This window comes from Onychostruthus taczanowskii, unplaced genomic scaffold (genome assembly GCF_017590055.1).
Source record: "Onychostruthus taczanowskii isolate IOZ18803 unplaced genomic scaffold, ASM1759005v1 scaffold6, whole genome shotgun sequence".
In the NCBI taxonomy this organism is placed as follows: Eukaryota; Metazoa; Chordata; class Aves; order Passeriformes; family Passeridae; genus Onychostruthus; species Onychostruthus taczanowskii.
In genome coordinates this window covers 6,963,844-6,991,522 of record NW_024503679.1, presented here as the reverse complement: position 1 = coordinate 6,991,522, position 27,679 = coordinate 6,963,844, and the positions used below count along the sequence as shown (strand labels likewise).

Sequence of the window (27,679 nt, the reverse complement as noted above, 5' to 3'; positions counted from 1 at the left end):
TCAGCCCCGTGGAGAGGGTGCGAGCAGATGGCAGGCAGTGATTCACAAGCCCCTGTGCGGGACCGACATTCCCCTCACTCAGCCCGGGTGTGAGCGCAGCTCCCGGGGCCGGTGGGCGCCGCCAGGGCCCGTTCCGGAGCCGCCGCCGCCGGGCCCCGGCGCTGCCCCGGAGCGAGGGGCCCGCGCATGCTCGGGCCCGGCCCGCCCCCCGCTCCTCCCCGTGCCCGGGGCCGCCGGCGGGGCCGGGCTCGACCATTTCTACGGGCGCGGGGACGAGGGGCCGAGCCCCGGGCAGCGGCTTCCCCGAGCTTCAGCACCGCGGGCCGGACAGCGCCCGCCGGGCCGGGCGGCTCCGCGGGCGGCGGTGCGAGGCAGGCCGCGGCTGCCGCGGGGCTGCGCGGCCGCACCATGTTCCTCGGGCTGTGGGTCGCGCTGCAGGCGCTGGCGCTGCTGGCGAGCCGCGGGCACGGCTTCCCCAAACCCGCGGGCACAGGTAAGCGCCCGCCCCGGAGCCTGCTCGCCCTTCGCCGCGGGTGGGGAAAGTTCTGCGGGATAGAGATAGAGGATGGTGAAAACTTTCCTTCCACTTGGCTAAAAGCAATGGGATCCTAAGGCGGCGATATTCCTGGTGCAAGACGGCGATCACTGAAGCTGCAATCTAATATTAAAGTGAAGGGATAGGTGCTGGTAGAGGGGAAAGCTCTGAATTTTTTCCATCTTTTCCAAGCAATGTTTTCGTCCATTCTGCATCAGTGTCTGCACAAGTCTTTGCTTCTCCCGGTCTCCCGCCGTATTCTGGATGGAAGAGATTTTTAATCTCTTGGTTGTGCCAATCCGATTATTGCTATTTTAGTCAATCTCCTCGGGCACTTTTCCCCCAATTCGTGAGTTTTCTGATCAGAAGGAGGTTGCTAAGTCTATATCTGTATTTCTGTCTTCTGCAGAACCTCTCGCTCTGCCCCAGTCATGCTTTGTTTTAAGGTTTGACTTTTTTTACTGTGTTCCCATTTTTCTAGAAACACTGAATTTTATTTTTTTTTTCAAGAAGAAAAAATAAAGGATGTAGTTGGCATCCTATTTAGGACACCATGTTGTATTGGAGAAAACTATAAATTAAGGAAAAATGTCCTGTCTCTTTGTAGTTGCATGTATCATATAACTGAGTATATATATATGTGTGTGTGTGTGTGTTTATTCTAGATAAAGCTATACACAACAGACAATTAAGTGTAGAAAGACCTTTGGAAGAACAGGTGAGTGAAATAAAATATATTTACGATTTTTTTTTTTTTTGTGGATTTCCTATAAATATTTTTAGTCTTTCATGTACTGGATCCATGAATATCATAAATAGCTATATTCATGAATGAATGGGTAAAAAATAGATTTGTCAGTAAAGTGATTATTGATGGGTTTAGATACAAAATAGGGTTTCAATAATTTTTAAGAACTGGCATATAGACTTTCACTGTCCAGCATTCTAAAAGCAGGTTTTAGCTCCAACAGCTCACAGATATGCCATGCCTTTCTATTGATGTCCTATGGGAATATGGCATGAGCTTGGAACGAAGAAGAAAAATGTAAGTTGCATTTATCTTAAAATGCAGCTTCTCATAATGTCTGGTTCTGGTTAGAGGATGGGTGGTACTGATGAAAGTGTCCAATGCTTATTCCTGTTCTACTTATTCAGGCAAACTTCTTACTAAGAGTGAAAATCAGGCATTAAACCCTCTGCTAATAGTGATAAATTAAGAGATCACACATTTTATTCCTTCTACCTGTTTGCTGTTTTGTTTGCTTTATTTTTGTATAATAGATTGCTGAAGCTGAGGCAGACAAGAATAGGAAAATAGCTCCCACAGGTAAAATATCTTTCCTGATTTTATAGCAATATTCATAATGGCATTCAAAGAGGTATAAGATTTTATGTTATGTTGATATTGACATATTTTCCAGAAAACAAGCCAGAGTTCAGGAATTACTCCTTTGTTGATGACCTGAACCTGCTCAAATCAGTAGCAGAAAGAGAAAGGAATGAGAAGGAGAGGGAGTCAATTAGAAGCTCTTTGTATGAACAGCAAGTGGCCCTTGATGATGCAGACTCCACCAAGAACCGCAGGCTTGTGGATGACTTTGACTCCACCAAAAGCGGGCTGGATTATAAATTCCAAGGTATTCCATAATCTTTCAGTGACTTCTAGGTTAGATTTCTCTTGTAAACTGATTGCTTTCATGAATGTCGCATTCACCACTAAACATGAGCTCTATTTGTTACTGGAGTGCAGTTTTAATTTCCAGTTGTGGAAGCTTGTTGTATTACAGTTAGGTTATTGAAACACAGTACAAAAGAATTGCTCTTGATTTTAACAGACTTCCATGGAGGAAAGTCTAATTGTGTAATTTGTAATGCCTTTTAGCAATTTAGGTTTGATGGAAGGAAAATGGGACATATTTTTGGATGAAAATATATTTATTCGGGTTTGTGAGGAAGAATCACTTCTATATGCAGCTAAATCACATATATTTATTCCAAATATTATGTGCAGTTTTAGATAATTCTCATAATCACAAACCTAAAAGAAATTACCAAAAGCCAAAGAATACTTGCTTTTGCTACAGGAGTAGTTAATTGTCTTGTAGTTTAAGGGAGTCTTCTGAGAATTGTAAGCAGCATTTAGCTCAGGACATTTTTAATTATATCAAAGTATGCTGATCACAGACCAAAGCTCACTCGTTGTATTCCCTCTCCCATTGTCATGATGATATTATTTGCCATTGGTAACAATTACATAATTAAAAGTTAATTTGCTTAAATTCAAACAAGATTGTGTGCCATTGTCATGAACTGCTTTGATCTAAGTGGCCATACAATGAAAGTAGATACCAGGAAGACACAAATAAGTGGATATGGAAATTCTACCAATATTTTCTATCAAGAAGAAAGTAAGCTCCTAAAGTTCATCTCTGCTCTTTCAGAAGAGCCACTCAGAAAGATATTTTTCAGATGTGGAAAATTGACACAAAGAACTTTTCCCTGTGACTGATTTAATGGCTTACAAAGTGTGTGTCAAAGTACATATTCCTAATGTATCTAAAAATGCAGTTTTGTTCCGAAGAGAAAAAGATGTGGGCAGATATTTTTTTATGAGATGTTTAAGCTAAATGAGTTAGGATGGTCAGCACACAGTAAAACTGTAATCCTTTCAGATGATCCAGATGGCCTCCATCAATTAGATGGCACTCCTTTAACTGCTGAAGACATCGTTCAAAAAATTGCTGCAAGAATTTATGAGGAAAATGACAGAGGAGTGTTTGACAAGATTGTTTCAAAACTTCTAAATCTGGGGCTAGTAAGTATCTTTTATAATCATCATTTAACTGGTTTTTTGATTGTATTAATGCTCTTTCTAAAAACAATTCAGATGCCTACTTTGACTGAAGTGAGTGGGACTCAGGGTCTAAGCAAATTTCTAGAGCTGTTTGGGCTTGCTGGTTAAGCTCTGCAGTAGCACTGTTGTTCCTGTGATGTCTTTGCAACAAAATAGGGCAAATGCAGAATGTTTCTCATGTCGGAAAAACATTCACTGATTGTACTCCTCCCATCTCTGCCCTCATTTTTCCTTTAATTTGTCTTCTGATTTTCACTGAGTGCTTTTCTATTATTAATTTATTTTCTATACTTAAGGGGGAAAGGTCTGAGCTCATTCCTATCCACCTAATGCTGATTAGTGTCATCACCAAACACATAATGTTGCTGGCTAGTTGAGGATATCTTACATTACTGATTTTTAGGAAGAGTGGATTTGTCTCTGACCTCTGAATGTCTCCATGGCTTTACCCATTGCCATCCACGATCTTTGTGTTTTAAAATACTTACCTTATCTTTCAAGCACTAGATTTTGCAGCTGAGTATTGCACCCCACTGATTACAGAGGGAGCTGCATGGGAGAGTTCTTGTTCAAGTGACAGCTGTTATGAAGCAAAGAGAAAACATTTTAATAATATCATAGAAAGCTGTTTGCTTTTTTCCCATTCTGTATTACTGAATTCTGTTGTAATTATTCAACTGTCCATAGATGTGTTGCAGAGCATATATATTTCTATATACACACAGATGAGCACACATGTAGGGAGATGCCACACTTGCAGCTCTATCTTTCAAGCTGCACTCCACTGTGTTAAGTCCTAAAGAGGTTTGGTTTGAAGGCTGTATGTGTGAATGGGTGGGGTTTATGTGTACACACAGATGAGCAGATATTTTCTATGTATATATGTATATATGTATAGGAGTGTTATAAATATTTACAGGTCTATATGTACACACAGGTATTACATCTAATTTGGCTGTGCTCAGCTTTGAAGCAAACATACAGCAACGTATTTTCATATTGAAACCAGGTTTCATATTGATGTTTGATCTAGAAAAAGCACAGTATCTTATAAGTACTCTGCACAAATATTTTAACAGATCACAGAGAGTCAGGCCTATACCCTGGAAGATGAAGTGGCAGAGGTTTTACAACAGCTAATCGCAAATGAAGCAAAGGATCGTGAGAAGGAGTCTGAAGATTTTGATTACCCTGCCAGCAGAGCAGATAGTGATACAAAAGAAAAGCAACTGGAAAGAATGGTAATTTCTTAGCTAATAATTCTGTCTTGCTTGCCAAATGGTACTAGTACTTCACTCTTTAGAGAATAGTTAGTTCAATCTGGAAACAAGAGGTGTTCTTAAAGAAATTCTGTCTGATAGAAAAAAGAATCACAAGTTACTTTAAACTTTAAGCCAGATGTCAATTGAAATAACTGAGAAAATACTATAGTCTTCACCTTGCAATTATGACGATGTTGGCATGAGGTTGTGATAGAAATTTTTGCTCTCTTAACTCTATCATCAAAAGCAATGTGCTTAAAGATTTTTTTTTAAATTATGTCTTATGTGGAGACACCAAGCAAATCTGATCAGGATAGTTCCATGAATGGAGAAGCTGATGATACACTGGATAACACGTGGTCATCATCTAATGTGTTGGAAAGAAGAAATGAGCTGCCTTCTGAAGATAATTTTGAAGACCTCCAATATTTTCCAAATTTTTATGCATTATTAAAAAGTCTTAACTCAGGTGAGCTTGTCATGTGGTTACAGAAATATTAGGAAAAAACTTGAAAAATTAAGATTCTCTGTTTTCTCTTCCTCTTGTCTCTTCCCCACAGCTTTCCTAGTTGCAAGAGACCCTGTTCTTTGAAAATTTTCTGTAAGATACATAGCAGAAACTAACTTGATTAGTGATTTTGATGGCAAAACACTGGCAGGAACAACACTCAGAACTGCAAAGAGTGTGACTTAGACAGCCCTTCCCATCTTGTGTTGTGTGATTCAGGAGTCCTGAATTCTTTTAATTCCTGTAAGGACATGATGAAAAGCTGGCAAATAGTTTTCCCCAGAGATCTTTCCAGTAACATCCATGTCTTCTGAGCCAAGAGATACAAGTAAGCCACAGAAGAATCCTCACAGTGATGGTACCAGTAATGAGTGTGAGCCTCCCAGCCTTTCCACAAACCACAGGTTTGCTGTTTATTGCAGTGAAAGCCCTGCATGTCTCTTCCTATTCCGGTGCTGGACATCACTGCCTTCCAGTTATTGCAGGCAAGATTGTGGCTCCTTGCCACTGCCCTGTGTCGTCACCCTCTACACACACCCACTCTCTGCAGCCACACACACTCTCTAATTTTTGGAGGATGGGGGTGGGGGGGGGATGGTATTTTGTAGATCCCTTCTCCTGCAGGAGCATTAATAATTGCTTCAAATTATCCCCATGTGCACCTGAGTGGAGAGCTAAAATGGAGAGAAAAACCTGAGGGCATATTTTGCTCAAGTCCAATCAACAAACTTTAAATTCTTCTTCCTGTTCTTTTTAATATTTTCCCCTAGCAAGTCTTCATGCTAGTTCTTCTCCTTTTTGTGCTCACAATGCAGGCAGGCATGTTGGGTTTAACAGGTTGTGAAGCAAACAGAACCAGGTCCACTGGCTGCACATCTCCTGCTTTATGTGTTCACCTGTCAGGTTGTATTGAGCTGAAGGAGAGGATTCAGTTGCATCCTACAGCTGTGTGTTAAATTGCATAAATTGCAGGCAGCGAGAAAAAGCCTGTTCAGCAGCTCTCCAGAGTGGCTGGCTCTCTGCCAAGGCTGGGAGTATGTTTCTGACTGTTCCTGGCTGACAGTGCCCCTGGCTCTGTTGGGTCCTTCAGTGACAGCCTGGGCAGTGGGGAAAGCTTGTGTGACTGTGATGGGGTAGTTTCACACTGCAAAAATAGCAATAGTGATATCATTCAGCACATAAACACAACGGGAAAAGAAAAGCTAAGAAGCAGGTAAGTGTGGGCAAAACCTGATTATTTGTATAAAAAAAATATTTTTTGTATCCTATTCTGAAGTCATGATCCTCCCAGCCACACAATGCTTTGTTGTCCCAGTATGCAAGTCATGGGCTTGTCCAAGTAACAATTTAATTTGGGACACTTCATATTTTTGTCATTGAACCCGTGGATCTTGTAGGAGAAAAGATCTCTTTCATACAGAGCCAGACTGATCTACTATACACTTCATAAACAAATAAAAGAAAAATGACATACTGTAGAAAACCCTACCTATATCTGCCCTCCTACCATCAATTTGAGCTGTCAGATCACTCCATCTTTGTGTGCTTAGTGTTCTTAGCTGTAAAATGGAATTAATACCATTGATCTTCCAAGCCAATGGTGTTATGACACAGCCCCTCAAGACAAAAAGCAATAAAGAAGAGCCTACTCCTGATGTTTTAAACTATATTCAGTTGTACTTTGCAGGAACAGTATAAAAAGAAACATGTAGGTAAATTCTGATTCTAATCCAGCACAACATTTTCTCTTTTAATGAGTAGGTCATTCTTGATGCATGAATTTTGCACAGTTTGCAGAACAGTTTCTCCAAGTTGCCTGAAGGTTGACTAGTTTTGCTTCATCCCCTCACACAGAGACAGAGACAAAAGAGAAAGAGACCTTGATAACTATCATGAAAACCCTGATTGATTTTGTGAAGATGATGGTTAAATATGGAACAATCACACCAGAAGAAGGAGTTTCCTATCTTGGTGAGAGTACATGCTTTGTACAACTGTTATTAATGGTGTTCTTTCTCTAACAACAGTGATAATTGTCTTCTCATCTTCCTTGTTCTTATGAAACCTGTTTCAGATTTGCTCATTGAAAATGCTAAAGCTTTTAAATGATTGATCATTGCCTACAGCTATGTTCAATTCCATACTGCTTTAATATTTCCATCTAATGAAAGAAAGGTAATATATCAGATATGCATTTAGAGTATTATTACACTTTCATATCTGTGAAGCACAATTTATTTCAATGACTTTATGTCAGGGGAAATTAGGGTTTTCTCTGTTCTGTTAAAGTGGATTAGGTATCTGCATTTCCCAGAAATAATCCAGCACTTCAACTCCTTTAATCTCTCGCTGTAGGAAGCTGGACCAGATGGGACCTAATGCTAAGTTTGTCCACCAAGTAAAACTCCTTCCATGAAGAGTGTTACATCTTGGCACAGGAGTAGATTTTCCAGGAAAGCACTCTTTCCTGGATCCATTTTAGAGTCTGTGGCTATGTAGGTTTTGTAAAATTGTTGCCATTTCCTGAAGAGAGAATTTGGAATGGGCTGGTTTTTGTCTCACACACCTTTCCTGGCTTTGACAAACTCTCTTCTATTCACTGTAGGCAGCCTGTCTAGTTAAACAAGCTGACCTACAGAAGAAGGGCTCATCTGTACAAACTCTGCACAACTATTTCATTTTTCTGAAGTATTTCTGGTCTGGATTAGTCTAAAAAGTTTTTGTTTGCATCAGGGCAATTTCTCAGCTTCATAAATCAGCCTGTCACAGAGAGAGGACTGGCAATGGTCTTTCTACATTGCAGATACTTGATTGATGAAATTGTAACTGTATGGATTGATTATCAATTACTTGCCTACAAAAGATCCAGTGAATCGTGACTCACATTCAATGCATGATTGCACCTCCTCTCTAAAGAATTCATTATATATGTGACCAAGAAACCTCCTTGAATTTTGGTATATTTTGACAACTTATGCTTCAGTCCAGCTCTTTATTTCTCTGTCTGCCAGTACATCTAAAGAAAGATGCACATAAAGAAATGGTTGATTTTAAGCACAATGGTTTCAGTGTCATTCTAGAAATGAAGATACTATGGCTTGATCAGATATTGCCAAAACTTAATAGGCTAAATTCATCCCTGATGCAAGACCATGCAGATAATGGAATTGCACTATGAATGCATTTTTCCTGCTAAAATTCAGGGCAGTTGTTCACATTGGCTTTTGTTTGAGCAAATAGATACTGTGACCCTGGAAACAAATTGCCTTGATGACATAGTACAGAAGGCAAGGACTGGGTTAGGAGTTTGAGAGGTCTGATTTAGTGTGGGTTTAAAGTAAGACTACCAAATTATATATCCAGACTCTGCCTTGCAAAATGAATGATTTATGCAGAGGTGGATTTTGTGCTCCATCAAAGCAACTTACTGTAGTGGAAAAAGCTTTCTCATAGATTCTCAGGTTGCTTCTGTGGTATTCTTTTTTTAGATTTGCTGTTGAGAAATTGCTTTAAAACTGACCTTCATTTATTGAGCTTATACTCTCAAATAATGAGGAAAAGCATCCACAGGGGCATGTGAGCTTCTTGCACTATCCTTAAGCATGGCAGCAATTTTATTGCCACTCTTACTGAACTAAAAGTTCTGTAGTCTGTAACAGCTGGATAGGTACTGTGTATCTTGGTGCAGTTTGGATTAGGGGATTGATACACAGCTGTGCTTATTTATAGCAGATAAAGGAATTAGTATGAATATCTGTCAAAGAGAAGAATCAGTGTAAAAAACTGGCAGCTTTTTATTGCTTCCTCAGTCTATGATCAATGAGCAGATTCTGTGCTGCTTGGTGGAAAATACCTACTGGGTCTGTGCAGATGGATTACATCCTCTCTTCATTTTATTACAGTAGGAAACTGCCTAAATTAATTTTCTCCACTCTGTGACTGAAGCCATGCATAAGCTAAGCCTCTGAATTATACATTCAAAATAATAAATCATTTACTGAATCAAGTCACAAGGTGCAGTTTTTTTGCCTGTCACAGGAGTGCAGAGACAGTGAATTTGAATGCATATACCAGTAACAGCTGGCTTGGGATTTGGAAACCACAGCATTATGTCATCATCATTGTATATTACTCTAGGGGAAAGTATTTTGCTGCAGCACTGACTGATGTTATTTGGTTTAGCTTTAAGTTACAAAGGGTCTAGCTGCAGTGTGGTGCAAGAAAAACACAGATGCACATACATGGAAACACAAGGAATAAGTTTAATTTTTTAATACATATATTCAATGTTATGTAATATATATTTAAAAGCTTTCCATGTGCTAAATGCAATCTGTAACAGAATACAGAAAGCCCAGACCAGCATATTCATATATAAGAATCAGGAAAAAAAGTAATGCCTACCTTTTACAGTATGTGTTCAGAAAGTATAGCTCTGGAAGCATTAAACAAACTGCCTGTAATTAAACAAATAAGCCTGTAACAAACTGATAGAAAATGTGTGTTCAGCTTAGGTGCGCCTTATTTGATAATTATCCTCCTGTGGCAAAATGCCACAATTTTCTATCACTCTTTACTTTCTTATCTATGAATGCTGTTAGAGACAGCAAATTCTTCTGTAGAGTGAAAGCCTCATTATGTGTTTCTAGCCTGTTCAAAGGCTTTCTGAAATCATTCTAGAAAGACCATCTGCCCTCTGAATATCGAAAGCTGCTTTAAAATCATTTTTGCAGTTAAAAGAATGGACAAACATTGTTTAGTACAGAAAGCATGAGGTAGTAAATTATGACACAGGAACTCAGGAGCACAATGGCTTGTGAATTAGATCCAACTGTGGTATTGATTTAGCCACCTTTGGGTTTGTTGGCAGCATCCAGCAAACGCTGCCCAAACAGCTGAACTCCTCTTGCTTGCCCCAGCCTGCCAGAGGCACAGGCTGCTCTCCCTGAACAAGATGAGTTTTGGGAAGGGCTTGGGACAGTTACTGACATGATGTTGCTGTTGGCAAGGGTGCAGTGACAGAGGGGAATGGAAGTGTTGGAACACTCCTACGTAGTGACCAGTGGAAAGCAGCAAGAGGCTTTCAGATAAGTTATGACTGATTCAGCATAAAATATTTCATTATTCATGGCATTCATAACATTTATATTGCATAAATAGCTGATACTGATGCATAAATATCTGATACTCCATGCACAACTGAAAGGACAATATCCTTCACAGTGCTGAGTGCTTCAAGAGAAAAAGAATTCTTTGAGCCAATAGCAAAATCACTTTGATTTCAGCAGAGCACAAGGCATGCATTGCACAGATACTTGTACTGTTTAAATATTAGTTTCTGACTTATATCACACTTTCCTTCATTTTCCTTCTGTCTGTTGAGTAACATGATGGTGGAGATTCACTCTGATAGCCTTTCCACCAAAGCCATCTATCACAGACCAGGTAAATGTTAAAGAACAGCTTCATCTACACCACACAAAGAATTTTTGGTACGACAAGTAACTTTCCCTGTATATGTCAGGCTATCTAAGTAGTTTTAAAATTAAAGCAGATCAATCCACTACCATCTTGATAAAAGCTCCATTTATAGTAGTTATGTAAACTATAATTTTGTAATAGATTTATTTTAATAATATTGTTGTCAGCTTAGAAACAGGAACAAATGGTTTCAGTTTGTTCAGGTACTGTTGTAAATCATCTCCCACTAATAAGACCAAAATAATGAATGATTTTTAGAACATTCTAGGAAATATTTGCAATTAGAGGCTTGGGGCCATAAAAAACACAGCTTTCAGAGATGACAGATAAATTCTTAAGAGACCCCAGTGTGTATATATGAATCCTTTTTACACAGTAGATTTATTATATTCTCCTGCGGTGTGTTGCTTACAAGAGTAGATTTGTAGCAAATATATTCATTGCCACCCCAACCAAGTGAAAAATATGTTACTCAATAAACTATTACCCTAAAAGTGCAGATTAGTTATGTGCACATTGTAGCCTTGTGTGGAGTTCTCATTAATTGAATAGCACGTGTAGCACAAACTTTTACCATCAGTACTTCTCTGTGTCACAGATACATCTGTGAGATAGAGACATACTGTATCTTTCACAACTGGAGAAAAGAAGGGGGCAAAGGACTGGGAAGAAAATTAAGAACTCTGTAGCTTTGCTCTGTTTGAAGGGGATCCCACTTTTTACCTCCTTGTGGTAAAGTTTTTAGCCTACTGGATCCACAGTGTAGAGCACACAGCCCACAGCAGACTGGGTGAGGAGCAAACCCCCTTTTATTTAGGAGGGAAATGCAGAAATCATTCTAGCTGATCAGAGTGCAGTGTTTGAGTCACAGCTGCCTTCTTCCCTAGACCAAACTAAAGCCACCTCTCACACCTTCTGCCTTTGGCTCTGACTCACTGTCAGAATCCACACTGTCCCCCGTGACTGAGTAGGAGATTGTGTATGGGCATGAACAGATGTCTCTGTTTACCTTTTCCACCCTCACATCATTTGTTCTTCACGGACAGCAGGGGAGCAGACCAAGCTGCAGGACACAGGAGCAGTGGGAGATGGATTGTTCTTGGGCAGCTATTGCCGAGGAGTATGAATACTCCTTTGGTCCTTTCCTAAAGAACAGTTGGGATGTTGTTTTGCTATAATGCTGTCTTTTAGGCAGACTGAGGCTGAGGAGAAGGAGAAGAGGCAGAAAGTCTCCTGTGTTGATTTTTGACTTGTCCCTGCCTCTCCACGCTAAGGAATATGAAATAGCTGTTGAGCCTTTCGCATTCATTCTTGGTACTTCCCACAGCTCCACTTCTGATGAAGGCAAAGCTCTGTGATTTCCCCATTGTATGCCAGTGCACAGTAGCCACAATCTGGCCTTTTCTTGGGAGAGCATAACATGTGTGAATAATGTGACTAATGCCTGAAGTTCTCGTCAGCACAGATGCTGCAGGCCAAAGATCTGATCCTGATATTTGTTTAGCTAGCCAAGAACAGGCAGAGAGCCAAGAGAGTGAGGCAAAGTGCAGACCACAGCCCACACTGGCATCTTTCCTCTCCTCGCTGTGGCCATAAGCTGGTGCTCCATGATGCAGACTGTGATTTCAGAGGGTGAGGGAAGGTGTGGCTAAAGCAGAGCCAGAGGCTACAAGTGGAATATGGACAGTGTCATGTGGACCTTTTGTTCATTTTGACCTGGGCCATGAAGGGCACTGACAATATTTCATGCAGGGAACCATTCATGAATAATACATCTTTTTCTTTTTAAAAATCCTTTTTTTCCAAAGGTCTCTGTAAATTTTCGTCATAAAAATCAAATTATTTAACAAAATTTTCCCCTACCTCAATTTTCCTTCTGGTGATTTTCCTTACCCAGTATTTATCATGTGAATGATGCATACAGCTGCCAGCAGGAGTTATTTAATTTCAGGCAGCTCTTTTCTCTGCTATTTATTTTTTATCTGATGGTCACACAGATGTCAGTATACTGTACTATATCTGAAAAGTAGAAATCAGAGACACCTCAGATGGCAAGAGTGAGCTGAATACTGAGCAGCAGCAGTGATTCTGTAAAGTACATGAAATAGTTAAACCCAAGATGAATTTGCATGGAGATAAGATAAAATGATGTGGGGACACAGAGTGTGCAAAGATCCCAGGCAAGACTGGAATCTATTGATTGCAGATCTCACTGCACCTTTATAGCTCTTCTTTCTGTAACCTCCTCCACGCCTGTCCCCTGCTATTGCTGCATTTAAATAAACACATGAATGTGGTTTATTCTCCACTACTTAGATCTTATCTCCTATTTTCCCCTATTCAGACTCACTGCATAATAAAACAAATGGTGGCCATGGTGTGGAAGGTCTGTGACCTCACAGTTCTCAAGAACCAGGACCACTGCACAAACTGGGCATCACCTGAGGGTGACACTGTGTGTGAGGGCATAGTATTTTTCAGTATCCACAGGTTCTAAATCTTCTGAGATATGTTTTGGGAGAGATCCAGGAGTTTTAGTCTCACTAATTGCTTTTCCCACCACATTACATGACTATCAAATCATGTGTTCAAGAATCCAAATAAATACTTTGCAGTGCATTCCTGTGCTTATCACTGTCTACTGTTTAAATTTGCAGTTATTTCTTGCAAATATATTGCCTCTTCTTCCATTTCCCTTCACTGCCTCTTCTGTGCTTTCCCAGCTGGATGGAAATCTCCATCTTCTCATAGTATCGTATTTGACAAATATATTGCTTGGTTCCTAAAGATCTAGGTTTTGCACCCTCCCAAGGGGTTTGTGTTTCTAAAGGAGGGCAAAGCTTTTATTTTTTCTCACTGTATTTAGTAGTTCCATAAACCCCTCCCTACTTTCTGAAATCAGAGCCATTCTGTTGACAGCTGAGCACTGAGACTGTAAGTTTGAGATGATTATGTGGGTGTGGGGTAAAGAAGTGTCACTGAACATTTAAAACTCCATCCCACTCCTGCAGGAGAGGCAGCTCTGTGCTGCTTCAGTCCCAAACCTTCATGCTTGTGAAGGGCATGCTGTGAAAACACATAAAATGTGTGCACAGGCCATGGAGCAGCTCCAGGATGGGAAAGGATTAGCAAAGGACTGCGCCGCACAGCTCTAAGAGACCTGCAGTAATGCAAAAGAAATGCCTGTAGAATATTAAAAGGATAAATCTGAGAAATAGCCTGTGAGGTAGGGAATTTAATAAGGATGATAATGGAGACTTGATCAGAGCTATGTTTACCTCAAAACACATCTATTTAATTGTGTTTTACTTTAGGAGTTGCTTTTAACCTGATTGCCAAGTGATACTATGGCTGTCCTAATGTCAGATCACTCTGACCATCTCACCTGTAATCTCTTTACAAGTGATGCCATGACCTGGCACTTGTCACCTGACGTGTCACTCCTCATGGCAGCATTAGGCTTCAGACACTCTGTCACATCAAATCAGTCAAACAGGGAGATTCAGAAAGAAAATTCCCTATCTTGACATGTAAGGCAGGGAGTTAGAGAGCAGCAGGAGATTTTCAAGGCTGAGACCAATCTGTAATTCCACAATGGAGGAATTTCTCTTTTTTGCCACAGTTTTAGTAGTTTATGTGACATGTGCATGATACTGCTAAAGCTGCCTAAAGGTCAAACTCTGCTTTTGGCTACACTGGGGAAAGTCCAATGGATATTGACAGCTCTTGGACATGCACTTGTCCAAAGAATTAATCAGATATACTCTTCCCATAGAATAGTCCCAAGCAAATGCTGAGATGTCTAGAGATTTTTCATAGATGGAAAATGGCCTTGCAAACTCTTCAGGAGACAGAAAAGCATTAGGAGAACTGGGCTTTTCTTAACTGGTTTCTTAATGCCTGAAATACCTGCCTGTCACACAAGCAGTCATCTGCACAAAGCTTTCCAGCTGAAGCAGGTGGAGTGTATGAACTCATTAAGTAAACTACTTTTTTAGCTAGTGTTAAAAGTGATCTTAGGTTCCTTGATGATCCCTTTTCTCCTTTAATAAACACAGTCTTTTTATGCTGTGTGAAAACAGAACAGCAAAGCAGGTCTTTCTGTGGCAATTTAATGACACAGAATCTCAGCTTCAGTGAATTTGGTAAGGACAGATTGTGAAATTGCCTTCCAGGTACAGGACAATTATGCAGAAGAAAAAACCCTTTGCAGGAAAATTTGCAAGAGTCTGGAAAACACCGTGAATCTCTCTATTGAGAGTTTCTGCCTCTCTAATAAGAGCAAAGTAATTTAATTTGTAGTAGTTATCCGTGTAGTATCTTTTCCCATGGATTTGGAAGGTGTTACCACAGTACATTCTCCCAGAGTAAAGATAAAACATTCTGGGTTTATGTAGTTCAGATTCTTAGATGCCCAACTTGGACTTCAGCGTTTCAAAACTGCAGGGAATTTGCATTTTCTGTGGAATTAAGAGCATCTCTCAGTGTGTAGGAGCTGGGCCTAGAGTGTCTCAGAAAGCCTACTCCAAACAGAAGCCCTCCTGCAGCATGAATGCTTCAGTGAGTCACCCCAGATCAAAGAGCAGGTTGGAAAGTGAGGCAAGGCAGAAAGCAGATCTTGTGATGCCGGGTATCTGCCGGGATGATGAGATTATCCTGCTCTGCGGAAAGCTGCCGCCAGAGCGCTGACCTATTTACCAGCATAGGTCGCTTCCATTAGCTCAGTAGTTATTGTCCTGTTGTTTTAATTAGTGCCATTTCAAATAAGTGGCCAGCTGCGTGGAAAGGTCAGTACCTTTCTAAGCTCTTCCTCTGTGCCAATGAGGTTGCTAAGGAGACGACTCCGGAAAAGCAATCAATCCTTGTTAGACCTGCCTCGGACAGCGGTTGCTTAGCTGCTGGCCAGGCACAGCTCGCTCAGAGGGTGATTCACCCCATCAGTGGAACTCAGAGCAAACACTGCTCAGCCCCGGCCTAGCCACACATGGCAGGTACAAACATGTTTTGAAACAATACCAGCTGTTAAAGCATTACTTTTGATGTGGAGCAAGTGCAATAAATCCTGTTCAGGAAGAACTGGGATTATCTGGCAATATTCTCTCTAGGGTACACACGTAGGCACATCAAACAAGCCCCTCAAACATGGACTCTATCACTCAGGAAATACAGCTGATTACAAAGGCTCAGATCCATGCTGATGTGCCACCCAGCTGGCAGGGTAACTTCACCACTTCTCTTGTCTAATGTAGTGCCTGTTAAAAGGCCTGTCTTGTAAGTCTGGCTACATCCTTTCTGACAAAAGAGCTTTGAAAATGGAGCACAGTGATTATGGTATTCAGTCTGGCTTTAGTGGCAAAGCTCAGGTCATTAGCATTGCCTTATTACGCTTCGTGGGGCTGGAAAGCAATTCTGTACTCACAAAGGAGTGATAGTGACCTCACATGAAATTGTTACCCAAATCAAAGGACTCAGAGAATTTATAGAAGTGAACAAATAATGGAGGAGTATGAATCCCATTACCTGCAGTAGCACGTGCTGTATGTGGATATATGTACAACTTTTAAACACTACAATCTATCAACAGAACAAAAACTATTGGAAATATCAGTGTCAGACATTTAAATCTAAAGATGTCTTGGCAGGTTATTAATCTATCTCATGGTGCAGTCTTTTTATTTCCTGCTAACAGAAACTTACTGCCTAAATGCAAACACTTTAAAGGAAGAACATGGAAGGCACTTATGAATCAATGCACTTATATATGTGTAATATTTTAAATTTTTAATACTTTTATTTTTAAAAATGAAGCCTAATTTAATAGAACATGCTGGATTGAGCTCCAAAATCAGTGACATTTTTGCATTTTCATGAATTAGTGAAGGAGAATAATCTATTAGTTTGCATTTACAAAGGGTTTTTAAGCTCTTAACTGTGGAATCTTATCCTGAAAACTGTGCCTCTTGCAACAGAGAAATCCTTATATTCCTGTTGAAATACTGGTATGGTACTGATTCAGGATGAAAAATAGAATCTTAAAATGAACTGAAAGGGATCTTTACAGTCCTTTCAATAAGGTTTGGATCAAGTGATTAGTGAGGCATCAATACCACCACATAATTCTAGCTTGTTTTTTATTTCCCCAGGATGTCTGATCCAGCTTGTAGGACAGCCCAGACCTGTTTTGGTTAGGGCATATAGGGCAAGGTCAGAAATCACATTAAAGCTGTATGTACCAAATGAAAATATTCACAAAAAAACCATGATGTGATGCAGAATTGAGAGGGTGCAATCAGGCAGGATGCCAACAAATACTGCTTACATTTTAATTTTATGTAAATAACAAAACATGAGGATGCAGACAGACAAGATTATATGATTTCTTATCAGATGGGAGGCACAATTGCTTATGGTGATCTATCACAAAGAGAAATATGCTCACTAAAAAACTACTCCTTAGACTTCAGTGCTGAGTATCTTTCTAAGGGGAAAAATGCTCCCAGCTGATGGATAAAATACTGGCCTTATACAAGAAATATGATTTAAAATATTATTAGCCTTATTATCTCTATTCTGCCACAGTTCCCACATCACACACTGAATATTTCGGCTGTTTATATAAATGGAATTTCGATAAATTTCAAAACTAAATCTCTCAAAAATACCCACCAACAAGATAGTTTGTATGAAATTTTGAATCCATGTTTAACTGAACCTTTAAACGATAATAAAAGGAAGGAAAATTCTACAGTGTATCCATAATATGATTGAGGAAACATGGCAGGTTGTAGGTGATCTCTGTTTTGAATATCTACCAAGTGTGGTACCAAAAGGGCTTTTTTCCCACATAACCATACAGTGTTTATATCTGAGACATCCATCTTAATGAAGAGGTGCTTTTACTTTCAAATTAGATAAATTCAGCCCTGAAATTTGCATGGAAATACATTTTCTAGTCTTCTAGAGCTGTATACATGGCCACGGCTGTCTAGATGGTTTTCAGGTAAATGCTTGACTTCAGCAGCTTTAGAAAGTATTTGTTTTCATCTCTTCAATTTACGTATTTATTTTATCTAAATATAATTTAAAACCTTTTACTAGACTTTTTTTTCTAATGAAACCATATAAAATCGAGACATATAGGCAGTTTGGGATAGTGTTTTCCCACCAGGATGAAGCACATGTTTCACAGACTTGTCTTTTTTGTGAAGTTAATTAAAGCCTTTCATGGCTGTCATCAGAATAAATTGCTGCAGATAGTCATTGGTATTTTGTGACTTACATGACTGAAATATTTAATATGATGCACACTTTTACTGACTTTATGCATGTTGGCACTATTTGGTACTCATATTGTCATGATTCAGTTGTTAATTCTGTAATAAGATTGATATTCCGTATTTGTTTGTGCATTTGTTTGTTAGCATTGGCTCTGCATTAATTGTTCAGGGCAAGGATGAAGGCTGTTCTTTTAGATTTCTACTTACCATTCACACTGGTGTTGGGGAGAATGTAATATGGATTCTGCATCTTATCCATTGGAGAATAACTGGGGTTTGGTTTTGTTTTGCCTTGATTTCTAGAAAACTTAGATACAATGATAGCTGAGCAGACAAAGAAGAAGCTTGAGAACCCTTCCACTAAAACCAGGACAAAACTAACAGCAGGTACTTAGTCTACAATTTTCTTTTCTGGAATAACACTTTTTTTTAACCTATTCAGCTAAAAGTATGCTAATTGCTTTGGCAGCCAGGCTGCTTGTAAAAGCCACAGTCTCTCAAAGACCTTTACCAAGCCAGAGCTTGGTTGTGTAAGCACACAACAAGAGAGACATTTTCACTTAATTACCCAGCCTCTTTTTCTTCACTGGAGTCTAGATGTTACACATATACAAAAGCAAGCTGTATCAGTGCTTTTTAATACTAAAATAATAAAGAAAAACATTATTTGTCGACTTCAGATAATGCAAATTTCACAGATTTTTTCTCTGCATAAAAAAATGTGCCTTTGCATTGCAGTCACCTGTATTCAGCTATTGTTTGTGAGAGCAGAAACAAGCATTCCTCTTTCCAGAGGTCTGGAGCAGAGATGACCTTTAGGAACCACTTTGACACAGGCTCCTGTGAGGCTCTTCCTCAACCAGAAGTCAAAATGTTTTACTTGCCAAGGTTGAATTGATGTGATTGAGAAATGCTCCTGGACATTTGATACAAAATTGTTTGCTTTTTGTTATTTCTTTAGACAAGAGCAGTGAAGAAGCAGACAGTACAAAGGAAGAAGCAGCTAAAATGGAAAAGGAATATGAAGTTTCAAAGGATTCTACAAAAAATGAAGGACAAAATGCAGCAGGAAACAGTGAAGAATCCAGAGGTACAGAATATTGCTTTTCCTCCAAGTGATTGGAGTATTTTCCTCTCTTTGGTATTGATTTTCCATGGTGTTAGCATAAATATCTTCAGTCTATAGTCACTGGGGGTCAGCACACAAGAGCTTGATTCAGAAGTGTACTTACCTGCCAAGTTTTAAACATATGACACACTACATCCCTTGCTCAGTAGACATTCACAGAATTCATAGACCCTTTTAGAACAATATGAAATGCAGTTTGATGCAGTAGTGCTAAGAAATTTTGGTTCTTTGCATCTGTGGCTTTTCAGGATGGCCAGAATATTCAATATCTGAGCAGGCCCATTGATTTCTGTAGTTTGTATTAGAGCAAGCTGGTACTCAAAGGCAGTGAAGAGTTCTGCAGTGATACAGTTTACATTTCCCACTGCCAGAGGTTAAAGGTCATCAGTAATCAACCTATTTTTGTAACATTGAAATCATTACAGTAAGTTAGTGTCTCCCACATAGCACAGTAGTACAGTTATTTTTGTCACGCCTCAGCATGACAGGTGCTGAATTACACTGTACTGGCTGAAGTCTCCTGGGTGCAAATCAGCTACTCTATCTGCAAACAAATCTGCAGGGGACAGCGTGCCTCCTTACTGTGCTGAACTCTTGAAGGAGAATGTTTGTTGGTGCAGAAACCTTTCAGTGAGTTCTTATTGCAAAGGGTCCAGCGTAAGTATCTATGTTTTGTAGTCAGTTGGCTAAACAAAATTGCTTCTTTTGCACCAGTGCTGTCTGATGCTCATCCTTTTTGGAATGCAGTGTTTTCACTCAGGCTGCTCAGTAATGAATTGCAGCAATCAGGACTGCAGTAGATTGTAGTCCATCGGTCGCCTGGTTCAGCTCTGGGGGCAGTGCAGCCACTCACAGAGGGAAGGTGACATTTTTTCCAGCAGCTTATTTATTGCACCATGGAAGAGGAAAATAGCTGAAGATGGCTGTCTGATTTCACAGGAAAGTTATCTCAATATTTTTTGGTACGAAGTGACACATTTTGCTTGTCTCTTGATGATTTGTCTTTTCAGTTTGGTTCAGGTTATTCAGGTAAAGGTTATTTTCCTTTATCTTCAGCCCAATAGCTTTTTAGAAATTCAAATTGGATCAGTATTTGTTCTTTGTCTCATTGTGCAATGCCCTTGCTTAACTTACTGGGAGTGAAGTTACTGCACTCTCGGCTCAAAAATGAGGGTGTATCTAATACTGTATCCACTTACTAACAGGAGCAGACATGCATAGTTGGCAATAGTAACCTTCTACACACTAATCACACTAGGTTTTTATTCCTGACTAATGTAAGAACATTACATCGATAAAGCTCCAGCCAAGCTAAGAATTCAAAATCCATTAGCTGGAATATTTTCTTAGAGGCCTTATTAGGTAATCCTTGTACTAATTGTGTCCTGTGTGCTTTCTGTTCCAAAAATAGCCATCACTTTAAATTTCAGCTATAACAGGAGTCATCATGGTAATTTTAATACATCCTTTTTCTCAGTAAATACAGTAACTGTATTTCAAGTTGTATTTCCAAAATATCACAATTTTAGGCTGGCTGTATGCTGCTAGTACTACTCTATGGAGGAGTTTTGATACTGAAAGCTCTCAGCCCTAATTAAGTCATTCCTTGCTATCTCAACAGTTTTTTCTTTGTTGAGCAATTATGATGATCAAAAAGCTACAGGTTGTTTTTAATCCACATATGCATGTGTGGGTGCCACCAAAATTATGTATAAAGATCAAAAAAACCATGATCCTAGGTTTGTGTATGACTAATTTTGCACAGGCAACACCTGCTAACCATCTCTGGGAATTTTGCCTGACTGAGTTTGACAGGACTCAGGTTTTAAACAGAAACTAAGAATAGTTTTAATCTGCATTTGCTGTGACCAACTTCACCCAGTTAAGCAAGCTGCATCAGTCATAGATGTAAGTGCTTGATTTCTCTCTCATCCTTTCCTCCAGGGAAATCTGAGGCATATTTGGAAGCAATCAGGAAGAACATAGAATGGCTGAAAAAACACAATAAACAAGGTAACAAAGAAGGTATGAAGTGAAAGGTCTTGACATTGGGGTGGGCACCATATGCATTAAAAAGCAAGTAATTTATGTTGTGTTGTATAACTTGTGTTATACCTTAAATAATAGTAATGTGAAACTGTGCTTGTCTAGATTGTAGTGATCATTAGTGGTGTTAGAGTTAAATAATACATGTCATGTAAAAGTTAAGCCAATGAACATAAATAGTGAACTAAGGTAGATTAATGAAATTGGGTCAAAAGGCCACTGGCCACAAAACCCACAGAGACTGACCAGCAGGGAGTCAGTCATGTGCTGTCCACACAGTCATGGTGCTCTGCCTGTCACCAGTAGCTGTGTCAGCTTTGCCTAGTGATTAATTTCTTAGCTCATCATGTTGTTTAATTATGACTTTGTAGGTGAGATAGATGCATTTGAAATGTCTGGACATGTCTGGAGAAGCTCGGTGCATCTGGCTAGCATGCCTGCACCAATAGCAACAAGTCTTGTTCCATGACCAGCAGCAGCTGAGATACAAACTTATGTCAGGAGCACTGTGAGACATTGGATTACTGCCCAAATCAACTCGAATGTAGCTCTCACATGCAAAGCTGTGTAGAAGGGAGCAGTGACTGAAGCAGCTGCACAGGGTTTGCTCACCAGCTGTCCCACCATTTGCCTCTTCCTCAGAGGCAGGGCAGTGCGAGAGCTGCCGGCAGGGACAGAACAGCAGCAGAACTTCTCCCTTATTTTTCACAGATCTTTATTTATCCATACCATCTTTTCCCTCAAGTTGTTACGTAAAACCAGCCTCCCATCCCTGTTCTCTGCCATGGCTGTGTGTTGTGCCGTGGCCCACTCTGGAAGTGAAGGCTCCTAGCCAGGGGATCTGTCCCTGGGCTATGACTGGCGCCTGGCGAGAAGGATCCTTCTTGCACCAGCCAAGCAGAGGGTGATCTGAGATGAGATTAGCCCTGGGTAATCTATCCATCCTCTCTGTGAGTTGAAGTGTGTATGAATTCCATTTCAGAGATGAGTGCACGCCGACAGCCCAACACATTCATTTTTCTGTGCAGAAACTGTAAGAGGAAAGACTATAAAAAATACCATTCCCATCCCTCAAATCTCTTCCACACAATGGCAGCGATGGCAGTTAGCAGCAGAGCTACATATTTGCTCAAGAGTTTTCCTGCCAATTTTAATTAATGGTTCTGTTTAGCAATGTACTCATTGATATCATTAGATCTCTATCATGTGTGATTATATCTCTGTATCACACATACTGCTGAGCAGCCCCTTGCTCCTCTTTGTAGTAATCTCCCTTCTGCACTGCTGCAGTCTGAAAATGGCTGTGACTGCAGATCAATAGCATTTTATCTGCCTGTGAATGCATTAAGATATATATATCTGTGTAGATGGATTTTCATTTGCACTAAAATATCTTTATTGTCCTCTGGCAATGGAAATAAGCCTTAAAGTGAGTGTAAGTTATGACAAAATTAGAATTGTATTCTTACTCTTTTGATACATTATCTTTATTGTGCCTTTTCATACTCTTTATTTTTGTAAAATGCTAATTCAGTTCCCCATGGATGATGTTAAAAGAAGTACAGTCAGGGTAAGCTTATCTAACCATGAATGCATTGCAGTGTTTCTTCAGTGCAAGATTAGGTGGTGTTGCTGTGCTCATCAATCATTTCTCCACTTCCAGCTGGCACCTGGGGGCTGGCAGAAAAGCAATTCTCAGAGTAATTCATGTATTAAAATGGCCAGACTTTCTCAGCCCTACTCATGGATTGGGTTACTCACCAAATACCCTTGAAGAGGTTTAGGTTTCTTCAGGCAAATGCTTATGGATTCTTCATTTTGTATGAGTTTCAGTAGATGTTATTCATTCAATGAATAATAACCCTGGAAATGTTGATTTGCATTTCTGCAGTTTGGAAGTATCAGTCGCCTATTAAGGAGGCTGGTAAGCTTGTGTGATTTAAAGATAAACTTGTCAAAAGCCTGGATTTTGGGCTCATTGCCTTTTGTGTCCAAAGTTTGTTTTGCCTGTTTACAGCCTACAGACTCCATGGGCCTGTCCTTCATATCTCCCAGACCTGGCTTGATGCTTGAAACCATTGCAGAGCTGAGCATTTAACCAATACAGGCAAAGAGCATGAGTGGGTTGTTCCACAAACTCTTAGGTGCTTCAGAGCTTCACAACACTAACAGCAGCCATGTAGAAATGGAAGTAAATCTTATCATTAATTTCAGTGGCAAATGGCTTGATCTGAATATGCAAATAAGAGCTCACTTCATTTACTGGAGCTGTTTCACATCTCCATGTAATGCTGCAGCTGTTGCAGTGAATCAGCATCCAAAGTTGATTTTTCTAATTACAATAGATTCGAAATAAGTATTAGAAATTGGCAGCTATCAATTTCTAGGAAAAAACCAATTTAAATTGCTTTGAGATATACAAATTAGCCTGAATTGGATAATATCATAATGGTTGTAATCCCGCACAGGATGTTCAGTAATTAAACCTTCACTTCTCCACATAATAATCTTAGAGTTAGAAAAAGTATTCTAGAAGTAAAATAAGCACAGATATTTTAATTTGAAAAATGTAGATATTAAATTAATTTAGTATTTGTTCTTCATTCATTTCCATTCCTTGGTGTCTTTCAATGGAGACCCTCATTCTGTCAAGATGAATGAAATCTCTCATCCCAGTTACAAAATTGCTCAGTACTATTTGTCCCCATTACTCATACAGGATGGAGCCACAAGCAGGTTACATTCTCATAAGTAATGACAGTAACAGATCAGAGAAGAAATCCTCACCTCAGTACAGCAAATGGCAAAATTCCTGCTAAATCAGATATGAAGAGGACATCTCTGCAGGGGTGGGAAATGTTGAATATAAATTTTCCATATTACAATTGAAATTGCCTTATGCTTTTATAAAAATGATCACAAGCATCAATTTATTTCTTAATATCTTTCTATTTCTATCCTGTTTTGGTCAATTTTTGAAACCTTAAAAACCACAAATTTGTTATTGTCTATTTTAAGAATGCACAGTTTGGAAAAAGGTTCTTCCACATACTGCTGTGTGATGTTATATGTTTGACATTGCAAATTCAGTTTTAATGTATTCTCAAGGCTGCATCTGAGGAATAAGCAATTTATACTGAAAAATTCAGAATGTATTAATTCTTGTGAAAGATACTAATTCATTTGACTTAGTATGAACACTGAAAACATTGATGTTCTTCTTCTGATTCTAACAAATTAAGCTTTACATTTATCCAGCTAATTATGTAACTGAAACCTTATTGTGTTTACATGTGAATATACTGAATGTGCTGCCAGAGTCAACACTACAGAATAGGTTTCCTTTCTATGTTATTTGAAAAATTGCTCTGCAGTAGAATTCTTTTCATGGAAAATAGTGATGGTGTGAATCAGGATGCATAGATGCACACATCTATTGGAAAAGGAGGAAGGATCTTTCAGCACTCTGTTGCAGATTGACAGAGGAAGATTGTCAAAAACTGACACTAACACTGTCACAAAGGCTGCTCACTGCAGTAGTTTTCAAACCAGAATATTATGTTCTGTATCAAGGTAAATAATTGTATTATTTTGATCTATTTTCAGGGAGTTGCTTTCATGAATTTCCACTACAATGGTAGTAAGTGGGAATTTTACTGGGATTTCAACTGGAAATAGTCTATTTAATACTTTCTTTTGATTCCATGACAGTTGTGAAAATAATAGGGCACAACAGCTTTTGCTGTGCAGACTAGAACATCAAATCCCTGGACTGGAAAATATTCTTGCTGCAGCATTTGATAGCAATCAATCAAGAGCGAGAGATTATTATTTCTCTTGGACAATAAAAGCACTGTGGTGTGTAAAAGGACTTAGTGCAGATATTTTAGGGTTTTTTTATGTTTTCACAAGCTGCATTTAGAGAGAATTCTCGTCATGTTTGATAAAGTGCACTGGTTGGATCAACTTTACAATGGCATTGTTTCTTAGGTGAAGCAGTATAATGGCAATGACTCATTGTGCAAATGAATTCTTGTTTTTCAGACTATGATCTTTCAAAGCTGAGAGATTTCATTGATCAGCAAGCTGATGCTTATGTGGACAAGGGCATCCTGGACAAGGAAGAGGCTGATGTAATTAAACGCATTTATGGCAGCCTGTAAAACCTTAGTGACTGCCAACCTGTAGAAATCTAGTCTAGTTTCCCCCACTCCTGGCTCAATGACTTATGATCTGTTAATTTGAGGATATCATTAGAAATGCTCTGTTTACATTGCACTGACACCTCTAGACAGAAATGAAGAGCTGTAGTGCTCCATTCACTTTCTGCATACTGTATTTTCCTACATTCACAAATCAACCCTAAACACCAAATTCTGACACTGAATTTCTGTTTGATAAGATAAATATTTCTGTAATGCTCTCTTTGATTTATTGTTCATGTTTGGTTTACTTTTGTAGCTAAACCAATCATTTCTGATGGAAATTTCTTTTAATGCTACATTTTTTGCTTTTACTCAACAAGCTTTCTATAGATGCAACTATGTAAAGGGCATTATTAGAAAATAGTTCATAGTTCTCTAAATAAAGTATTTGAAAATAATTTACCTATTAAAGTTTTCATTACTCTTAATATTATTTTATATTCATTTATTTTGGTTTTAAATACTAACACATTTTTTATCCTTTTTTATTTCTATATCTAGTATTCTGTAACGTAGACTGTAGTGTCCTTAGCTAATTGATAAATCATTGACATTACAATTGCCTTCCATATTAGAAGAATATTCTCTTCTTCAGCATGTGAACATTCTCTTTGCACCATTTGATGATTGTGCATGCATAATTAGTTGAGTTCCTGATGTGAATATCCTGATAGCAAGTGTAAATAGCCATTGCTCTCTAAAGAAAAAAAAAAATAAGAAAGCAATTCAAGTCATTTTGTATGGAAAGGGAAGTTTGCAACTGGAGATGTTTTTTAGGAACAGGAGCCCTGCTTTTCAGAAAGACTTAAAGAACCTATTGTATCTCAGTATCTCTGAATATCAAGGCTGTGGTCTGATTACTGACCTCTGTTCTGTGCTGAGCAGTATGATCTTGGAGAACTTCTTTTGGGGTTTTTTTTTAGCCTGTATATGCTAGTATTAGCCAAGATTTTGGTACTTCCCAAAGAAACAAAAAGAAAAACAAAAATGTCATCTTCATTCTTCTTCCTCAACTAATAAAATTTTGGAAGAATGGTTTATGAGGTCTTTTACCTTAAAGTGAGTGGATAACTTTATGTATGAAGAACTGACAAAGGTAAAGAAGCATTTAGAAAGGTAAATTTCAAACAGAGTCCCAGAAGATGTAAGGCCTTAGACTCAGTTGAGTAGAGGAACTCCAGGAAAGCCCTGTACTTTTTACTTACAGATTCTTCATTCATAATTGAGGTTATCCCTTCTCTGATTTATGATATCTCTAAGATTGATACAGTTAAAAAATGTTATCTGATGCAGAGGTTGGAATTTGCCTGCCAGTGAATGGAGATACTGACTCAGAGCACTGCCTGCACAGCACAAAGTTCTGTAAGTGTTAAATCACTCCTTGGGTCATTTTCTTCCTCCCAGCTGGAGATTAAAGAGGAGGAGATTTGAGCAAAGTTTCTCAACCAATTGAAGTAAACTCTGGAATCCCTGCAAAACATAAATTGTCAGCTGAGCATTATTGATGATCAGCATTAAGTGAATGTGATAGCACTGAGGTGTAACAGCATAACTCCTTGCAAACTGATGAAACATAAGCCAGTGAATGTTTTCTAGCATCCCCAAAATACATCATCACTGCCTGCTCGTACACATCCTGACGTGAATCACTGAATTGCAGTATCAGTCACTAATGGCAAAAACCATATTCAAAAATGTAATCAATGTAAGCTTCCTCTGACAAATAGTCCCTTAGAAACTCTATAGAAAAAAAAAAACCAGGAAAAAAGAATTGTTATTTTAAATCAGTGCATTTGTTCTCATCTAAATCCTCTTATTTGTTTATTATTATTTGCTATTGTTCCCAAAGTTCCAAATTTCTTTATGGCTCTATAGATCTCAGTTGCATTCTGCAACAGCTTCTGACTTCCTTTCTTATGTGACCATCACGTGGGGAAAGCAAACTGTTTTCCAAATTTGGATTTATGACAGAAATCAGGAGGATGGTAACTGACCATAGACCTCTGCAGATAGGGAAGTGGCAGTGACCTAGGATCTGCACTTGAAAAACCAAAAGAGGACAAACTGTCCTTCTCCAATAACTACTTTTAAAAAGACCTCAAATTTCCCTCTACTGTCAATATGATGAGTAATATAAGAATAATTTCATTATTCCTTGGAAGTTAGTTTCTTGTTCATCCTCTCCCAAATTTGGTACTAAATGGGCAGATGTCATCAACTAGTGCCCAGTGATTATGAACAGTGTGTGGTGATATTTGTTAACCTCTGAGTTTGGCAAATTTTATAGTTTGATCAAAGTATCAGTGGCATAACTTAGGAAAACAAAAACCCAACAATGGGTATGCCCTGATTTTATTTCAGAGTATGCACATTCTTGTAGTT

General features: G+C 39.0%; 1 protein-coding gene across 2 annotated transcripts; it reads left to right on the top strand.

Moving 5' to 3' along the window:
- Nucleotides 1-291: 291 nt before the first annotated feature.
- Nucleotides 292-25,695, top strand: SCG3 (secretogranin III). 2 transcript variants are annotated; one of them, XM_041418608.1, is made up of 12 exons: nucleotides 292-493; nucleotides 1,201-1,253; nucleotides 1,817-1,862; nucleotides 1,957-2,172; nucleotides 3,208-3,350; nucleotides 4,469-4,630; nucleotides 4,943-5,120; nucleotides 7,014-7,130; nucleotides 18,221-18,304; nucleotides 18,879-19,007; nucleotides 20,991-21,059; nucleotides 25,137-25,695. In XM_041418608.1, exons 1-12 carry the CDS (start codon nucleotides 409-411, stop codon nucleotides 25,253-25,255), a joined length of 1,401 nt encoding a protein of 466 aa, XP_041274542.1. In that variant the 5' UTR covers nucleotides 292-408; the 3' UTR covers nucleotides 25,256-25,695. The 2 variants fall into 2 exon arrangements, with proteins under 2 accessions (XP_041274542.1, XP_041274541.1); XM_041418607.1 differs by having other exon boundaries at nucleotides 20,991-21,071.
- Nucleotides 25,696-27,679: the final 1,984 nt, after the last annotated feature.

Bases quoted from the DNA above. Each gene is read 5' to 3' on its own strand.
- SCG3 (XM_041418607.1), top strand. From the start codon at position 409: ATGTTCCTCGGGCTGTGGGTCGCGCTGCAGGCGCTGGCGCTGCTGGCG. The intron at 494-1,200 runs GTAAGCGCCCGC...TGTTTATTCTAG, and splicing joins CCCCAAACCCGCGGGCACAG to ATAAAGCTATACACAACAGA. The intron at 2,173-3,207 runs GTATTCCATAAT...TAATCCTTTCAG, and splicing joins GCTGGATTATAAATTCCAAG to ATGATCCAGATGGCCTCCAT.